General features: G+C 48.8%; 1 protein-coding gene across 1 annotated transcript; it reads left to right on the top strand.

The window, feature by feature from the left end:
• The first annotated feature begins 4,228 nt into the window (after positions 1-4,228).
• ERLIN2 (ER lipid raft associated 2) lies at positions 4,229-17,283 on the top strand. Its single transcript, XM_050910213.1, has 11 exons — positions 4,229-4,339; positions 4,439-4,520; positions 4,924-4,970; positions 5,475-5,536; positions 6,429-6,554; positions 8,485-8,558; positions 8,983-9,041; positions 10,323-10,414; positions 10,762-10,851; positions 13,163-13,242; positions 14,351-17,283. Exons 1-11 carry the CDS (start codon positions 4,233-4,235, stop codon positions 14,558-14,560), a joined length of 1,029 nt encoding a protein of 342 aa, XP_050766170.1. The 5' UTR covers positions 4,229-4,232; the 3' UTR covers positions 14,561-17,283.
• The last annotated feature ends 1,108 nt before the right edge of the window (positions 17,284-18,391 follow it).

Raw genomic sequence — 18,391 nt, 5'->3', positions numbered from 1 at the left:
AGTCCCTGCTTCCTTTCGAAGGAGTCCTTTCCCCTCCCTTGCTGCTCTCCTGATGTTTGCACGGCCCCCGGAGCAGAGGAGAGCACAGCGGCTTGGATCCAGGTCAGGATTCATGCCTGAAAGCCTTTTTCATGCATTTCCTAACCCGCCGGCCCCTGCCTTGTTCCTGCGGCTCAGCCGGGCCCGCCGATGGGGGGATGATGCTGCGGCTCCTGCATCCGAGCGGAACCGTGCTCCGGGCCGGGGCTGCCGTGGCCGCTTCCCTCCCGCCCTCGTGGAGGAAAACTGTGTTTTGCCCCTCTCTGAGGTTTCCTGCATCCCCGGGATGAAGCACCTCGACGCCTGTTGTGGGGACAACTGGAGCATCACCACGATGGCTGGACGCTCGGTGCTGCCGTGGTGCACTCCAGTGCCATCCCAGTCATCCCAGTGGTTCCCACCAGCAGGAACAGGGCGAGACTGTTCCCCGAGCCCAAAGCCAGGCTTTTTCTAGAGCATTTGGCATTTGCAGGCAGGAACTCTCTGGGTTTCGGTGCAAAACCCCTCCTGCTTCTCCCTGGTCCCGGGTACCTCCGGGACATTTGGGAATGACCAGTTTGGGTCCCACCAGCAACGTTCATCCTCCCCTGTGCCGTGTCGGGAGGCCCACGGGAGGAGATTTGCCTTCTCCTCCGGCGTGACCATCTCGGCTGTGGGGCAGACAAAGAAAGGGAAGGAGGTTTCCAGCCCGGGGGGGACCCGGCTCTGACAGCCGCTCTCCTCCTCCCGCCCCTGCTCCATCTCAGCTTCTCCAGCCCATGTTTTTCATGGGATATTTTCTCCCCCTGCGCACAGACAAGCTCTGTTTGCCATTAGCTTCCCCTCCTCTGCCCTAGGAGCTGATCCGAGTGCTAATTCTCACGCATGTTTCGGGTAAATCTACTTTCTTTCCCGGGATGAATTGTGGTTTCCAAGCACCATTAATCATTTCCCTTTAGAAAACAGTGTCGGGGGGCTGGAAACATTGCTCCTTTATTTACTGGGAGGATGACCTGGCACGCTGGCACCCGGCCACGAGGCTGGCGTCTGCGGGACGACGTGGAGTGCGGAGCGAAGCCTTGGGGTGAGCTCCCCTCCACTGTGCCGGGACAGCGGTGTTGGCTCCCACCAGGACCGTTCCCCCTGAGGACGAACCCCTCGGCCCCGAGGTTAGGGGTGAGCAAGAGCCCGTGGAGCAAGAAGATGGAGGATGGAGAGGAAAATGCTGCTGAAATGCCTCGTGTTTTAACCCTTCCCCGAGAGCCTCTTCCCAGAGGGGTTGTTCCCCTGGGAGCTTGTTTGAACCATGAGATGTGTTGTGGTGATGGCAGAAATGCCAACCCTGCTCTCTGCCTGCCCCAAGCGCCCCTCAAGATGCCTGGGACATGAAATCAGGACCCTCCGCTTATCGCCCGCCGGCGGGGCTCGGGTGGGCAGGGAGTCAAAGGAAACTTCTGCCCCGATTGCAGCGAGGGTAAAGAGGTGCAGCGAGCACATGTGAACGGTTTCCTCCTTTCCAGCTCAGGACTGTCAGAGGATGATTAATGGCCAATGCTGCAGAACTGCCTTGATTGCCAAGTGCTGTATTGTTAGCACTGACATGTAACGAGCCCGGACATACTTTAACACAATTCTGCACCGTAATCTGCAAATAACGTTCGATAGACTTAATTTGTTAAGTATTTCCCCCCACACAGTCCCTCTCCCCACCTCCTTTCCCTTTCAAAGCCATGTCAGAGTGGCCAGGGGCCCGGCCAAGTGCCCTGCAGCCCCCCAACCCCGCCGCAGCACCGGCAGCCCTGGCTCTTGCCAGGGTTTTCCCTCGCCGTGTTGGCTGCTCCTTTAGGTTTCGGCTAGGGAGCAGCTTTCTCACTTCCCCCCGGCCCAACAAAAAATTTACTTTTTATGCACGTTCAACCCTGTACAAATTCGGTCCCCTGCTGCCGCCATGCTCCAGTGGGAGCTGCAATAGCTACTGGCAATTTTGGGGTTCTACCAGATGACTTTGGGGCTCCCCATGCCAATAAACAGGTCAGTATGCCAGCCGGCACCCGGGTGAGGAGCCCCTTGCACCCAGAGCGGCTCCCGGCTCCCAGATAAAAGCCCTGGCAGAGCCCCGGTGAGTTACAGCAGCACCGAGCGCTCACGGAGCACGATTCATCCTCGAGGCACTTTACAAACATCCTATTAAATAGTTATTAGCCATCACGGTTAGCGAAGCGCCGGGTTTGCCTTTTAGAGCAGCTTCCCCCAGGAATGCCAGAGCAGCCCAGCCTGGGGAGGCGAGCGGGGCCGTGCCGGTGGGTGCTGGGAGCACCGATGGATGGGGACAGGGATCGGGATGGGGATGGGATGGGGATGGAGATGGGAATGGGGATGGGGCAGGACTGGTGAGCAAGAGCTTTCCACCCCACCGCTCCGGCTGCGCACGGAGGTAACCTTAAACGCCGAAGCAGGAACCGTGGGGACGGAGTTTTTCCACCCCTATTCACAACTGTCAGGCGGTGATTAATGGCCAACAGGCTCGAAATTGCCTTTATTGCCAGCCCGGCATTGTTACTTGTGACAGCTAATGAGGTTAGACAGACTTTTACACAGCGCTTTACCCCGGTCCCGGCAGAGCAGCCCCGGGGCGTTCGGTGCCCCGGGCGGGGGGGACCCTCCCCGCTCCCCAGCAGTGACGGAGCCCGGGCACGTCCCGGGGGGGCTGCCTGCCTGCCGGCCCCGGGTCCGTCCCCCGCGGGGCCGGGGAGAGGCAGCGGGCAGGCTGGGCCCGCGGCGCTAACGAGAGCGCTCAGAGACCTTCCAACTTGTCTCAATTAACTCCGCAGTAAAACCCGCGAGATATTTTTATACAGGCTCCACTGCAGCGGGGCGGGGAGGAACGGGGCAGGGATGAAAAAGTTTTCAAGTGCCGGAGAGAAGTGGGTGTAATAAAACATTTGTTCACATAAAAAAGCCCATGCCGTTAAAAACCAGAGAGCCGCGGCACAGACACCACCGAACGTTCCTGGCCCTGGGTCCAGAAGTAATGATTTTTTTGGCTTTTTTTTTTCTTTTTTTCAGGATTATTACAAAAAATATTTACCTTTGTGCTAGTTCACATCTTGACGCTGTTAAACACGTGGCCGCAGCTGGTTTCCCATTCAGGGTAATGATATAGCACCGATGTTATGGAGCAAAACCTCGCCTGCGAGCCAGAACACCCCACATTTAAAAATCTATTACTTTTCAATATTATATGAATGTATTTTGCTTCAGCTCAGAGCAATTTCCTAGTTTACCCTTATTAAACTGAGAGGGGGCTGAGCAGAGGTTCTTGATTTATGAAACACATACTAGATTCATTAAAACCTTTAAAGATTTAATACATTTTATCAAGGCCTTAAATCTGGGCAAGCGTTTTAAAAAAAACGTAATACAGGGTGTATTTCATCTCTGGCGCCCTTTTGCGCTTATTTAAGAGCTGTAAAATTTGGATTGACAAATATCACAGATATTTCATTCCTTATTTCTAAACGGCGCTGAATCCTCCTGACAGGTTTGTTATATATAACCCTCGGAGATCTATCAAGTGTAAAGATCAATTTATTCTCCTTTATTGACATTTTATATGTCTCGCCCATGTTTTTTAAGTCCCCTTCAACAATTATAGAGGTGGAAGATTTAATATGTTTTCGCCTGGCCTGTCACTTTTCCCGTTACGGCCGCTCCGTCTGCCCAAACAAGGTCCAAACGGGGAACGGGAGGGCTCCATCGTGGCGGGGGGCGGGAGGCTGGGGGGACCGGGGCCGTGTCCAGGCCCACGGGGGCCGTGGGATGCCTGTGATGGCTCCCACGCGCGAGCCAGAGGTCAGTGCAGGGGAGAACCTCCTGTGGGTGCCTTCCTGGGCGCAAGGGCCCCGCGGGGCCGGGTGTAGCACCCCGCCACGCCGCCCTCCCGCTCCCCCCCCACCCTCCTTGGAGCGGGGACCCGGGAGTGCGGGGTTACACAGCCCCCCCCTCCCCGGCCCTGCGGGGGCGAGGGGCGCCGGCGCTGGCGGGTCTCGAACCCGCGGCCCCACGGCTCCCGCGCCTCCACCGCCCCCTGGCGGGGCGCCGCCGCGGCGGAAGGGGAGGTCGCGCTGTGATGACGCCAGGACGGCGCCGGGTCGGGGCGGCTGAGCGGGCCGCGCCGCCCGGGAGAGCCGCTGCCGCCGCCGCAGCCGCCGAGCATGGCCCAGCTGGGCGCCATCGCGGCTCTCTCCCTCAGCTTCCTCGCCGCCGCCTTCCTCTCGGCCATCCACAAGATCGAGGAGGGGCACATCGGCGTCTATTACCGGTGAGGCGGGCCCCGCGGCCTCCCCTCCGCGCGGCGGGGCCCTGAGCGGGCCGCCTCTCACGGCCTTCTGTTTCCTTCCTTCCTTCCTTCCTTCCGCAGCGGCGGGGCGTTGCTGACCTCCACCAGCGGGCCCGGCTTCCACCTCATGCTGCCCTTCATCACGTCCTACAAGTCAGTGCAGGTGCTGCTGGGCCGCTGCCCGCCCGCCGGGAACGGGGCCCTGCCGCCGGGGTGGGTCGGGTCTCCCGCCGCCCCGGGCTCGGCGGAGGCGCGGGGTGGCGGGTTGAGAGCCGTTGTGGTAAAAGCCGGGGCTGGGTCGTGGTGTCGGGCTGGTGGGGGGGGTGGTGGCGGCGTGTGCTTGCGCCCGGTACCGGGGGGAGAGGCGGCTCTCGGTCCTGTCCCGCTGAGCTTTGCACAAAGGGACCGAGTGAGGCGGGTTCGGCTCTTGCTTTTAGGGGTTTCCCCGAGGGGTGCGAGGCGGAGGTGGGCAAAAACCTGCGGCTATTTCATATGCGTGTAAGCCAGTAGGATTTGTGCAGGGAAAATCCTGTTTCTTAAGCCTCTTTTCTTAAATCTCTCTTCAGACCACGCTGCAGACAGATGAGGTGAAAAATGTTCCTTGTGGTACCAGGTGAGAGGTTCAGCTGTTACCCCCCGCAGTCCTTCATTTTTGCTAGAAACCTTTGGATCCTTTCCCTTTTTTCCCCCACTGCTTGCTCCAGCGTGCTTTAAAATGTGTAGGTTTGTTTTCACGGGCTGGATTTCCCACCACCACCCCAACAGAAATCGGTGAAAGGCTCCGTAATGCATCGCCCAAGCTGACGAGCCCTGCTGGGATGGTGTATGCGCAGCCATCCGCAATGCCTGCACTGAGTTTTCCAAGCCTGGGCCTACATTTCATGATCCGATTTCTGGAGACACGTGTAATTGAAACCAGGAGCCTGGTGCGAGGAGTGGGGCGCTGGGGAGTTGCCGGAGTGCCGCAGCGGTGCTGCACGGCCGGGTGTGGATGCCGCGCTCAGCCGGCTAGAGCGGAGTGTCCTCCGCTCAGAGCTGCCCGGCTGCACAGGCAGAGCACTTGGTCTCCAGCAAACTTCGGTATTTTTTTTTTTTTTTCTTTTTCTTCCTTTTGCAGTGGAGGAGTGATGATTTATTTTGACAGAATTGAGGTGGTGAATTTCCTCATCCAGAGTGCAGGTGAGTTCTTCCCCTGTGACCCTGCAAATCCTGCCATCCAGAGCTGTTCGTGCTCCTGCTAGCGTGAGATGAGGTGAAGAGGTTGTGCGTGGTTGTGCTTTGATTTGGAGCTGGGGCGTACCATGGGTATTCCCCTGTGTACCTTGTAAAGCCCTGTACTTCCTGGGTGTAAACTTTAAACCAGTCCTCCCAGACGTTTGTGTGTTTATTATTTCTTGCACATACTTGTTCTGTGCTGCTAGTTGCTTCACTAATACCTGAATACCATCCATCGCTTTTGTTCTTTGTATTATTAGAGCCCCACTGGGCTTTATGCTTCAGTGAAGAACTTCTGATTTGAATAACGAGGTGTGCAAGAGGTAGGGGAGACAGCGTGTCTGTGAGCAGAAGGCTGCCTCTGAAGCCCAAGGAGAATGACCTGTGCAGCCTTTTTTCCAAATTCTTTGATTTTTAACGTCCTGTTGGTTACAAGTGTGCTATAACTGCCTGGCTCATCGGTGGCCTGCTATGAGACCTCTGTTTTATGCCAGCTGCAGGATGCCCTTCCCTCGTTGTGCGTAGACCACACAGTCTCTGTATTCTGCAGCTCAGACACAACCCATGCGTAGTTGCAGATAGTGCAGAGAGGGCTGTCACTAGTTAGATGTCCTTCTGTTTACAAAGCATGTGACAGAATATTGGTTAGGGTGTTATGAAATACTAGCAATAAAGAAAACTCCCCTGAACAAAGTATTTGTTTGTGGTGCAGGCTTCTCGTGGGTGGATTCCTCATTTCAGGTTGGCACTGCGACTCTTGCTGCTGTGACAGCCGTAAGGTTTTCACTGCAAGTGCTCAGCCCAACCCGAGACATCCCTCCACCCCAGCTGTTAACACCGGTTTCTTTTTTTGTAGTATACGACATAGTGAAGAACTACACTGCTGACTATGACAAAGCTCTCATCTTCAACAAGATTCACCATGAGCTGAACCAGTTCTGCAGTGTCCACACGCTGCAGGAGGTCTACATTGAGCTGTTTGGTGAGCTGCCCCTCTGACCTTTCGCTGTTGGATTGATGGCTCCTTGAGTGATGTTGCTGATGGTTATTTGCACGGTCTGTTGGTGCAGAAGTCACTACCCCCAACTGATGGGCTTTTTACCTATTAATCCAGTGTCTGCTCTGTTTGGAATCAGGATTGTTAACCAGCCATGGTTATTTACTCCTTGTTATCTTTTGATGCTGGGTGCTTCAGTATGTTGTAACAAAAACCAAACCCAAACCTGCCAGTAGTAGCGGAGGGCTTTAGGGAAGGGAGCAGTAATTCTGTGGTGTTATTTGTGCATTTGCTAAATGTGACCTGTTGAATCAGTCGCAGCGTTTGCTAGTCCAGATGGAAAAGGCAGTCTTCTGCTCTTTGCTGTTACAAAAAGTATGAGCAAGCACTCCTTGGCCTGTGGGTTTGATTAGCTTTGTGTCATGCATGTTGCAGTGCCCAGGCACTGTGAGTGAGCACTGGAAAACAGGACTGCTTGGCAAGGGCCTGCTGACCTTCCCTCCCTCGCTTCAGGCCACTGGGAAATCGGGCAGCACAGACGGTGGGAGACCACGTTGCAAGAGAGTCTGAAGAAAAGTGGTGGTTTCTTGGTAGAAACAGACCAGTTGTTGCCAGTGCTGAGTGTTTTATTTATGGCTTTGGAGTGATGAGAAATCCTTTCCAGCGTTTGGGCAGTACAACAGTGCTGACTGCGGACAAAGTGTGGCTGTGATTGGACCCCAAATGGACAGAATTTGTGCCTGAAAGAACACAGGGTGTTTGCAAATTCCTGTTCTCTGTTCAAACCGGGCTTCCCAAGAAGCCTGGCTTTCCGCTTTCCGACGTGCCTCTGCACAAGATGCAGAATTGGGGCTCGGTTCCCCTCCAGTTCCTTAATGGGACTGCTGGCGGGTGTACGGGTTCTTTGCCGATGGAGTCTCCAGATGTCGGCAGCTGCTGATGACAACTGCTTGAAAGGAACTCAAAGCCACTGAGCTGCACAGAAGGAACTTGTATAAACTCCCGTGTAACTCTCTGTTTGAGCCGAATGTGTTCTGGCTCAGGAGTTCTGAAATGGGGCACGGCCCATTTCGAGCAGCCTTATGTCACTCTCTGCCCCCACATCTGCGAGCAGGTGCAGGAAACTGATAACAGCTGTTTCCTAACCTCCTGGCTGAACTCCATTGTGAGCGAGAGTTCCAGATAGCTAAACTGGGACCAAAGCAAATAATCAAGGAGTGCGATGTGATCACTTTCAAGGCCATTACATTTTTATTTTCCCTTTGCACTTCCCAGCAGGCCCCAACTGGAAACACTGCTATCCTTAGAGCTTTTCATTGAAGCAGGGGTTTAGTTTGTATTTCCTTTTGAAATTTCTTAGCTACTCGGGAGTTAACTATTATCCATTGAGCCAAACAGACGTTACCGATGATTTTTTTGCAGCCTATTAAAATAACTAATGCAGCCATTTCACATTTCTGCCTTTCCATTTTCTTTGTCTCCTGCTGGCACAGATGCAGTTCCCAATCAGTCACGATTTAGCTGGATCACGTTACTTCAGGATCTAGTTGGGAAGATGTCAATGGGGAAGTGGGTTAGAGCACAGATTCTTTATCGTAAAGATGCTACTTCTGGCTCGGAAAGATTCCGAACTGGAGGTTATGGGAAATTGGAAGGAGTTTCATTTCATGCCTGCCATGTTCCTGTTGTCTGTCCCAAGTGTTTGGTGCTGGTCAATGCTGCTTGACATGCTGAGAGATGGGAACCTGCCTTGGAGTCAGGGGTGGTTTTTCTCAGCCCAGCACTTCTACATCAAACTTACATTTGTACTTACTTTCCAGGAATAAGAAATCTGAGCCATTCCAGCTAATTCTGTACGTGTTGACAGCAAGCTGCCTTGCGGGGTTTTTAGTTACCTTTTTTTTTCCCCAATCAGATCAGATTGATGAAAACCTTAAACTGGCCTTGCAGCAAGACCTAACCACAATGGCCCCTGGATTAATTATACAGGTAATTAGGATTCCACTTTGAGATGTCTAAGGTGCAGATCACAAGGAGGGGTAAGGGCTAAAAGGAAATAGGAAGCTGTGAAAGTTTTTTAGAAAATTGCTTTATAATACAGACTTTGTTTAACTTGAGGAATGAGAACAGTATCCTTTCCATCCCCTCTTAGCTTTGATGTGTTGGGTTTCTTTTGGTGTTATTCTGGGTACTGGTTTACCCAGGTTATAATCTCCTGTCATGTCAGGAGATCATTCAGTCCTACGTTTGCTCTGTGGAGTTTGGACCTGGTCACAATTTCTGCAGCATGTGAAAGCTTTGTGTGGCAGAGCATGCCCTAAGTGTTAGCTCCCCCCTCCTCTGCAGCCTCAGGGGCTGTTTGGCTTTTGATTGTTGGCTGCTTGCCTATGTTTTCTTCGGTCTCTCTTTCCAGGCAGTTCGAGTTACAAAGCCAAACATCCCTGAAACAATCCGGAGGAATTATGAGCTCATGTAAGTGCCTGAGTCTTGCACCTTTGTGTTACCAAAAAGAATCGGTCATCCAGATTAATGTGTTTTCACAGCGTGCAGTGATCGGAGTGCCCTCTGCCAGGCCTGCTCTCAGCCTCGTGCTGCCGTTCAGAAAGGGTCTGGTGAGGCTGCACCAGATGAGCACGTGTCTGTCGCTGCAAGTGGCTGGCAGGTCACTGCTGAGTTAGAAGGTATTTCTCCATTTTGAACACTTGAGCACAGAAATTATTTGCCCAGGGGCTCCTTCCTCTTGACACTGGCCCTATTTTAAAGAGGCCTCCCAGAGCGTGTGAGTGAGTGGCAGGTGGATAGATTCCATCACTAATCCTGTTGTTTGACTAGGATGGAGAAACTGTTGATTCAACAGGCTGAAGACTTGCAAAGCTTTGAAATAACTTTCTTTAATAGCACTTGACATACCGATCCCTTTTCAATGCTCTGAGCCAGCTGCCTTCTCTTGCACTTGATCATTCAGAAATGCTTATATTCTCTGAGCGCTCTGCCAACAGAGTCTGTGTAGGCCAGAATAAGATCCCTCTCGTCCATCTTGCTTCCTTAGCATTTCATATGACCTTTTGGTAGCGTGGTAAGCCATGTGTGGTATGGTCATGACAGGCAGAATCCCAAACCAGCCTGTTATCTGTTGCCATAAATACAGCAGGAGATGTGTTGAGAGAGACCTGTTTTTGACTCTAATCTCTCTTCCCTGATTGGGAGCAGGGGCAGAGTATTTTATTTGTATACACACTTTTAAAACTTCTTTGTGTATGTACAAAACAGTAAGATAGAAAAGGCTTTAGCAGGTAAAATGCACAGAGCCATTTGGTTGAATGAAGGGTGATTTCAAAGCTGTATGCTTCCAAATGAAGAAGAATAGCTGTCTGTGAGGGCAAGGCTTTTACAGGATTTTCATTTCTTACTCTGTTTAAATAATTTCCTCATTAACGGTAGCCCAAAAAACTTACAGATGCATATGGTCTGTGACCTGCCTCTTGTAGAAGGCATTATGGCAGCCTGCAGAGAGTAGCAGGGAGTGTTTTACACTGACTTGACTGAAAAGTCTTCCTGCTATCGAGGGGAGGAAAAGACACTTTGGTTTAGAAAAAGCACTCTGTGTGTGCAGGTACATGCCCTCGCTTTCCTGATTGCTGCCTGCCCTAAAGCTCGAAGGAGGACTGAGCCAACAGCTCATCCTGGCGATGTGGCAGGCCACACCACTTCAGTACGCTCACGTTTTGTAACTGGCTTCTTTTGGCTCACTAGGGAGAGTGAGAAGACAAAGCTGCTGATTGCAGCACAGAAGCAGAAGGTGGTGGAGAAGGAAGCGGAGACAGAAAGGAAGAAAGCCCTCATCGGTCTGTATATCTTTGCTTGAAGGCAGTAACTGCAGGGGTGTGGGGTGTGGGCAGGCAGCAAAAAGAACGCAGACATCGGGGAGGGATGCACCTGGTTCACTTTCGGGTGGTCTCTCTGCTGCATCTGTTTGCTGCTGATCTGAAACTCTTCCAGAGAAACTCAAGAGTTTTTCAGGTGGTTTCCATCTTTGCCCACAAACGTAGACTGATGCCTTCGGAGGGCTGAAAATTCTTCCCACAATTTATTTCCACCAGAAGGGGGTGGTGAGGACTTTGATGGGTGAAGCTGCTTCTGGCATTAGGAAGACTGTGTGACAACAATGTGGATGTGTTCTTTTTCATTTCAGAGGCAGAAAAAATTGCACAAGTTGCTGAAATAACTTATGGACAGAAAGTGATGGAAAAGGAAACGGAGAAGCGGATTTCAGAGATTGAAGGTGAGTGGTGAGCTTTCCAATAAGTGAATGTTCAGTGGTGAATTTTATCTAAAGATCCTGAAGCCGTTCACCACGGAGTTGAGTAGTTCTTGAAGGGTCTGTATTGACTGTGTTCTTCAATCCAAGCTGACATTCACAGGGGTGAAGTTACTGGTCTGAAGTCTTTCATACGTTTTAGCCCATGTATGTTGTACCTTATGTAATGCATTGCGGTTCTGAATAAATGTGCCTGAATACTGAGATTCTCCCAACATTTTCACAGCCTGTTTTGCAGCAGAGTTTTCAGGGGGGCAGATCAGTCAGGACAGTAGAAGGCATTCAGGATACTTGGGCAATGACAAAGTTAGTGAAGCTTGACTCCAGATTCTTAGGTGAGTCTTCACATAACCTAAGTGCAGGAAGTATAGTTGTCACAAGTACGGAGGAAGGGAATGGCAGCTGGTGTCTTCCTAAAAGAAGTCGTGCCAGGTTTGGGTAATGGCTGCAGACTCTCACAGAGAAGTGGAAGCATCCTAAAATATTACTGTGTAGTCTTGTGGGGGCAGCCACATCTCTTGATTATCTGCAGTGGGGTACGGTTGTGGGAGCTTTCTATCCTTTTCTTGCTTAGGATTCTTCTAGAACCTGTCTCTTTCTTGCAGGGAAGAAGAGGTACGCAAATTTAGCTTTAGTTTTTTGTGTAGTGTGAAATATTTAGAAAACAAAGCCTGGCTATTACACACTCTGCAACAGCAGGGGTCTCTTGTGTAGCTTCCAACTCTTAAAGGTTGAGAGAAGGGGAGGGGGAGCTGCTTCTTTTGAAAATGTAGTATTTTGCTTCAACCAGTAAATCTGTAATACCTCCGTTTAGTTTGCATTTTTGCTTTTTCATCCTCCTTTAGCTTTGCAGCTGACTACTTCTAGGAACTAGGATTGACCAGAGGCAGGAATAGGAATGTTTGCAGACTGTGCTTCTTGAAACTCTCTTTCTCAAGGTGATCTTTCTAGGAGGTTGTACTTTTAAGTGAAGAAGATGTTAAGATGATGTCCTCCCACCCATCTGATACAATGCTTTGTGAAGGAAATTCCAGGACATGAAAAGGGGTCTGCATTTCCAGCTCAGAGTGGCAAGGCCTTATTTTCAATTACATTCATTATAGGCCCTGTCAAGCTTTGCAGAAGGCCACTGAGGAGCCAATTAAGAGTTTTACAGATCAGCAGCTTCTCATTAAGAAGTTCTTTGCAGAAATACAATGGTTTTTATTTCTTATAAATGTGTGTCACCGCATGTCAGGCCTTCGGTTCAGCTCTGTGCTGGCAGAGGATTCCTGTCTCCATCATTCTTTCTAGTGTCTCTGACTGGGACCACTCTCCTTAGCCAAAGGAGAGGAAGTCGTGGGCCAAACCATCCAATTGCTTACATGATTTTTAAGTGTAGCAGCTCACAGGACTCCCTGCTAGTATAGGTAAACAAATGGTTTATCCAGCTGTGCAACTCTCAGATCCAGGCTAGCATGTATTACAGTCGTGTGGCTCCCACTCATAGAAGGAATGTCAAGAGATCACATCGAACCAGCCAGATTACACTCATCTTAGCCTTGGCATGGTGGCCTGATACCACATCATTATCATTGGATAGATAAAAAGTCAGAAGGGAAAAAAGGAGTGCAATACAGAAAAAGGAAGTGTTTCTTTCCTTAAATGCCTCTGCTTGGAGTCAGGGAATTTTCTGTACCCTGCAGGATCAGACCCTTTACGCAATTGTTGATGTTGCAGAGAAACAGCTCTCCAACATCTGTCCAAGGGGCAGAGCCTGTAAAGGTTAAAATCGCCTGCCTCTACGTGCCAGAATCTTAACCTCAGTATCCCAGACAAAATCCCATCTGGGGAATTGCACTCACAGTCACAGACTTCATCTGTGGAGCAGTCTGCTGTGCTGTTCTTGGAGTCCTGTGCAAATGTCGTGGGTAAATACCACTTTTGCAGTGGAACAGTTGCTGCGTTTTCAGCACGAGAGTTAGTGGCTGGCTAGAGAAGAAAGAGTGTTCTCAGCCCGCGTGACAGGGGTAGTAATAAAAACCTTATGTTTATAAAATGCTTTGAGGTCTTCAGTTGCAGATGCAATTTACTTATTTAATGCTATCATCCTGCAGCGTTTTAGATGTAAATTGAGATCCCATTTCTGGTTCTCCCATTTTGTTCCCCCTTCCCCTTGTTGTATCCCGTACAGTTTAGATGTGGTACAGGCCTCTTTAAAAAGTTCCCAGCTGCAAATGGTGCTAACATGGCTGGAAATAAAAATCTGAGTATGAGAGCATGTGTTTTCTTCCAGATGCTGCATTTCTTGCAAGAGAGAAGGCAAGAGCTGATGCTGAATGCTACACTGCTATGAAAGTAGCTGAGGCTAACAAGGTATTGTTATTTCCTTACGCTGTGCCTTGAAGCAAGGCTCCTTACATTAGGCTGTATAGAAATACTCAGCAAAAGAGCAGTCTGTGTTTATTGTTTGCTTGTTGTGTCTCATTGTTTAAGTCAAAAAGCAAAACAAAGCCATCTCCTCTCAGAGAAGTTTTCATCAAGACTGAAACAATTAGATCCTTATTTGCAAATTCATTTTCTTCTCTGGACAGATAAATTTATGTCAGGATACATGAAATATCTGGTCACCTCTGGAGACAGCTCTGCTAGATGCTGATGGGGCCATGGCTCCCTCTGTAGATAGAATATCAGTTTCAGTGTTGCCCTTTCACGCTGTTGTAATCGGAAATGTCGATTCATTCCAATCTGCAAGCTGGCAAGCAATCAAAGCAGGGAGATCGCTAGAGTGACAGGCAGGCTTAGAGTAAACAAGCATTCAGGTAAAGAACAAATGGAGCTGATCTTGTACACCAAACTAACTAGCCTGGCAAAGCCTTGGTACTGCAAAAGAAAAAACCAAAAAAAACCTGGAAACGGAGAAATTGTATGGATAAAACTGCCAGGCTTGTTACTGCTTACAGCAAGTTCCCAGGACATCCCAGCAGGAAGACGTTCTGTTTTATAAGGGTCAGTGAGAATGGACAGAGGTCTGGGATGTTTGTGCATGAGTTTTGTCCCAGTTGTTCTATCCTCTCTGTTATAATGTCATTATCCTGAACGAATGAGCTCTGCTCTCCAAAACAGACTCGTCAATCTACTCTCTGGAAAAAAGCCACTTGTATTTTTCTTCCAGTAGCTTGCATTGCAAGGGCTTTCAGTGAGTTATGTGCTTTCGAGCATCTCCATCTCTGGTACGTTTGGCTTGAACATTTCCCCAGCTGCTTCCATCGCTTTCTCATTTTGCCATTTAGTCACTGGGATTTAGAGCTTCGCTTAGACATACTGAAAGAGAGCCTTCTTCTGGGCACTCCGTCTTTTCAGCTGAAGAGAGGATGAGCATGCCTGCTAGTGTTGTGGAAAAGTAGATGCCTCATATGCTCATGACAGAAATTTGCTTTTGACTGAATCCGAGCTGTTGGTGATCCATTTTCTTTTTGTGCAGCTGAAGTTAACTCCTGAGTACTTGCAGCTGATGAAATACAAAGCTATTGCAGCAAACAGCAAGATATATTTTGGCAAAGATATTCCCAACATGTTCATGGACTATGCGGGAAGCCAGACCAAGTTTGCAGAGGGACTGGCAGAAGGAATCCAAGAAGAGGATGGGGCAGGAACCAGTGAGGACACAAAACTACTTCATAATGTCAACTGAAAAGAAAGATTTCTATTCGTTTTATATCAAAAGAAACATGAACTGGGAAGCTCCTTTTTGTTTTCCCCCTTTCCTGTACTGAAAGAGATGAATCAGACTTAATCCTTTCAATCTTTTGTATGACAATTAGACACAAAGACTTTGGTATTTACGGGGTGTTTTTTCTGGTAACTTCTAAGCAGCCAGCTCCAGGTACGTCCTCGAGATGCACCTCTCCCTGCTCTTGGACTTATAGACCAAATTATTCTGGAGAGGCTAGCTAGACTATCTGTTCTGCAGCCAGCTTAGATGGGTACTTAATTTTGGATTGAGGTGGTTCGTAGCAAGGGGAAGTAAAGACACTTTGAGGTTTTGGAGGGAGGGAATTGCTGCTACAACTTGTTCCTTTGGGTTTTTTTTTTCTTGTTGGAAATTTCGAGTACTTTATTTCAAACCCCTTTTAAAAAAAGGTGCTAGACTTTTGTACACTACGCGTGTCTGCTTGAAGGCCCGGACCTTGTCCACATGGCAGGTTACTGCCCGTTGTGTGGCACGCTGGGACGATCTGACGGCCTGTGTCTATGCTCCAGGTCCGTCCTGAGTGCAGAGTGTAGCAAATGCACAAAACCACCTTTTACTGAGGTCTGAGCCAACGTGTTTTGCCTTGGTAGGGCAGCTGAGACCACGTGCACAGTGAGTTACAGAAGTTCAGCTGAAATCCTGCAGGTTACCTAGTTACCGTGGGGGGATCTAAGCCTTAGACCATGTGTCACGCAGGTAGTGACCCAAACTGTTCATTTTCTGCATCTTAACACTGGTTTGTTTTCCATTTGTCATATTTGGGGAGGGCAAAGGGGAGTCTGTATTTTGAGGCTTTTTCCAGCAGTTTAGCTGCTAGGTGAGGGCTGTAGGCATGCTGATGGAGGCGGTGTCCTGCCAGTGGATAATTAGACTTGATTTTCAGTGAAACCAGACTGCAAGCACGGTACTTGTCACAGCCTACGTAGTTAGAAAAACTAGGGAGAAAAGAATTTTTGTCTCAGGGACCCTGACTTTGCAAAAAGCCTTGCTGGTGAGTAACTGCTTGAATGACTAGTCCCACGGTCATTACAGTACGCTATCTGCCTCTGCAAGACCAATTGGTTTTCAGTGTTTACAGTGTCTTATTAGAAAGAGGACATTCAGGTAAACTGAAATGAATGGAACCGAGTTACTGTTGGTTTGGGGTTTTTTTTTCTGAATAGACCTTGTGAAAGGAAGATGTACTAGTAGCAAAGGACACAAAACATCATACTGAAAAGTCACAGGGCAAAGAAAGGAACCTCTTGTCTCTGAACTGTCCAAAGATAAATTTTCCTTTTTCGCTCAGAACAGTGCTATATAACATACCTTTCACTTCAGAAAACTGATTAATTCTTCACATACCAGCTGCAAAGAGGTAATAGGGTTTTGTTTTACACACATGCAAAACTTGAGGGGGTGTTAAAGACAAAAGTTCAGGCCGAGAGAGAACGTTTTTTTTTCTCTCCCTAATCCATCTGCCACTTGGCAGGAGAGCCTGTTTATTAATTGCTGTTATAATCTGCGGCCAACGTACTAATATGAGGTGATGCAAGTGTAAGTGCTAACTTAGTTGTCAGAGACCAGCCTATTGCATTTACAATCTTGTGCCCCAAATGCTTGCTACCTACTACACTTGGTTTCACTACTCTTCAGTGTTTTAAATATGCATTAGTCTTTTTAATAAGGCGATCACACTAAGAAATCTGATGAATCTCAGCTGCTGGTTCCAGTATTTTTACTTAATTTTTCTTTTCCCTGTTAGGAGAGTGACTATTGATACTTGAAAATGCAAAATAAAAAAATAAGCATCAGTTTCTGCTGGGGAAAAATCCCATCTCCTATGTGTCGTCTTTGTATTCGTTGGAAAATACGAGCTAAGGGAAGTTCCATCTCCAGACCTATGTACTACATTACACAACACAGCAGTCAAAAAATTGCATTAATAGGTAGGCTGTAATATTACTGACTTTTTATAAATAGGTCTCTGCAGGAAGATTATGAACAGGGAATAGCAGAAACTTAGCAATGAGGTAATAGTACCTAAACCTTTGAGGATGATCTCATTTGGGATTGTTCTACGTTCACGTTAGAGATTTCCATCAGTAACTAAAACCTACTTTTTACGCAAGTATTTTTCACTAATGAAAAGACCCAAATAAGCCAAAGTGGTATTATAAAGTATGTTTTTGTATGACTTCATAGTAAGACAATAGTTTGGAATAAATAGGTCTTAATGATTTTTTAAATTGAAAACATTACTGCTAAAGTATTCTTGTAATTTAGTTAAATTGTAATCAGAGTAAAAAAGCAAAAACAAAGTTGGAATCATACCAGTCTTCACAAGCCAAAATCCATTGTTGCGTTTTCATTCAGGTTTCTTCATTATATGTATAATTTCCTTAATTTTCCAGAGCAGATCTGTCACTACATTATTCCAGCTATCTCTTTAACTGATATTTTGTCCTATTTCCATAATCTGAAATCTTGAAATGAAGATCTGAATTTTAAAATCACTCTGTATAACAAAGAAAATACAGGTTTGTGGCACTGCTGATACCTGAAAATTGCTGGCGGGAGCATGGTAATGCTTTACCAGTACAGTCTTTGATCTTCTTATGTATTGAATTAAAAGCCTTTTTATTTTGGTATTTGCTATGACAATAAAATGGCCTTCAATTTTAGTATTAGTCTTTTTTTTCTTTCTTTCTTTTTTTTTTTTCCATGGATAACCTTTAACACAATGTGTAGATATATTTGCAGGGGAAGGTTTACCAGGGGTAACGTCAAGGCTGCTGGTGCTGCTCCAGTGGGAGAGCATGGATCGGTGCTGTGCTGGCAGACACACGCCTGTGCTGCTGCACGGTGCCAGTTCTCCCTTTCCAGTGAGCAGGAGAGAGGAAAGCAGAGCTCCGGCAGAAGGAGAGGGGCAGAGGTGTCCGTGTCGGCTCAGCAGCCAGCCGAGGAATGCCGCAAGCGTCTTTTGGCCCCGCTTTGCTAACCGGATTGGTGAAAAATACAGTAACAAGACTTCAGTGGCAAGTATCTAGGATTTGGTAAAGTTTGCAGAAAATCATGGTCGTGTTTTACCAGACAAAGGGCAGGAACCTTCTGGGTATTTTTAAACAGCTGTGTGAATACTGTCATTGCTCAGAATATGGGGAGGGAGAGTAAGTTCTGCACATTAAGGCAAATATTTTAGTTAATGGGTTCCAGCTGGCAGTTTCCCATTCTTTCCATCTGACTTGCCGCGATAAAGGCTGGCATTGTCCGCGGCGCTGGGGCCTCCCGCGCCCCGTGGCGTCTCCGGCTGCGTGGCTGCCACGGGTGGCTGCAGTGCTTTGTGGCTGCGCTCCAAGCGCTCCCCGCCGCCCGTCCCGGCCTTCACAGCTCACACGGGGCGCGCAGAACAAGTGGTGTCGCCTGCCCTCGTTTTATGCGGGTTTTTTTCTGAAATAATTGAAATTTGCACCCCAGGGAGACGGCTCTTCGTGCAGGTGGGAAGAACGTAATGTTTTGGGGGTGGGTTGTGGACTTTTTTGCTTTGGGGGTGTTTTCTCTTCGAGTATGCAAGGGACGCGGGTCAAAATCAGTTCTGCAGTGTCGTCGTGGTGGGCAGTACTTGCCCACTGAACAAACATGGCTGCTGGCTGCCTGATTTTCTTTCCAGTCATGAGGGCCAAGGGTTTCTGCAGATGCTTTCCTCAGAGCCGAGTGAAGGCTCTTGCCCAGACCTCTCAAAAGCTGCAGGCAGTGGAAACCTGCTCCTCTCCCCGCCCGCCCGCAGAGGGG

The sequence above is a fragment of the Gymnogyps californianus genome, chromosome 23 (assembly GCF_018139145.2).
Source record: "Gymnogyps californianus isolate 813 chromosome 23, ASM1813914v2, whole genome shotgun sequence".
NCBI lineage: Eukaryota > Metazoa > Chordata > Aves > Accipitriformes > Cathartidae > Gymnogyps > Gymnogyps californianus.
The sequence above is the reverse complement of the archived record's forward strand: the minus strand, read 5'-3'. Positions and strand labels throughout refer to the sequence as shown.

Excerpts from the sequence above, each read along its gene's own strand:
- ERLIN2 (XM_050910213.1), top strand. The coding sequence starts at position 4,233 with ATGGCCCAGCTGGGCGCCATCGCGGCTCTCTCCCTCAGCTTCCTCGCC. Across the intron at positions 6,555-8,484 it reads GGTCTACATTGAGCTGTTTG|ATCAGATTGATGAAAACCTT; the intron begins GTGAGCTGCCCC and ends TTCCCCAATCAG. Across the intron at positions 9,042-10,322 it reads CGGAGGAATTATGAGCTCAT|GGAGAGTGAGAAGACAAAGC; the intron begins GTAAGTGCCTGA and ends TTGGCTCACTAG.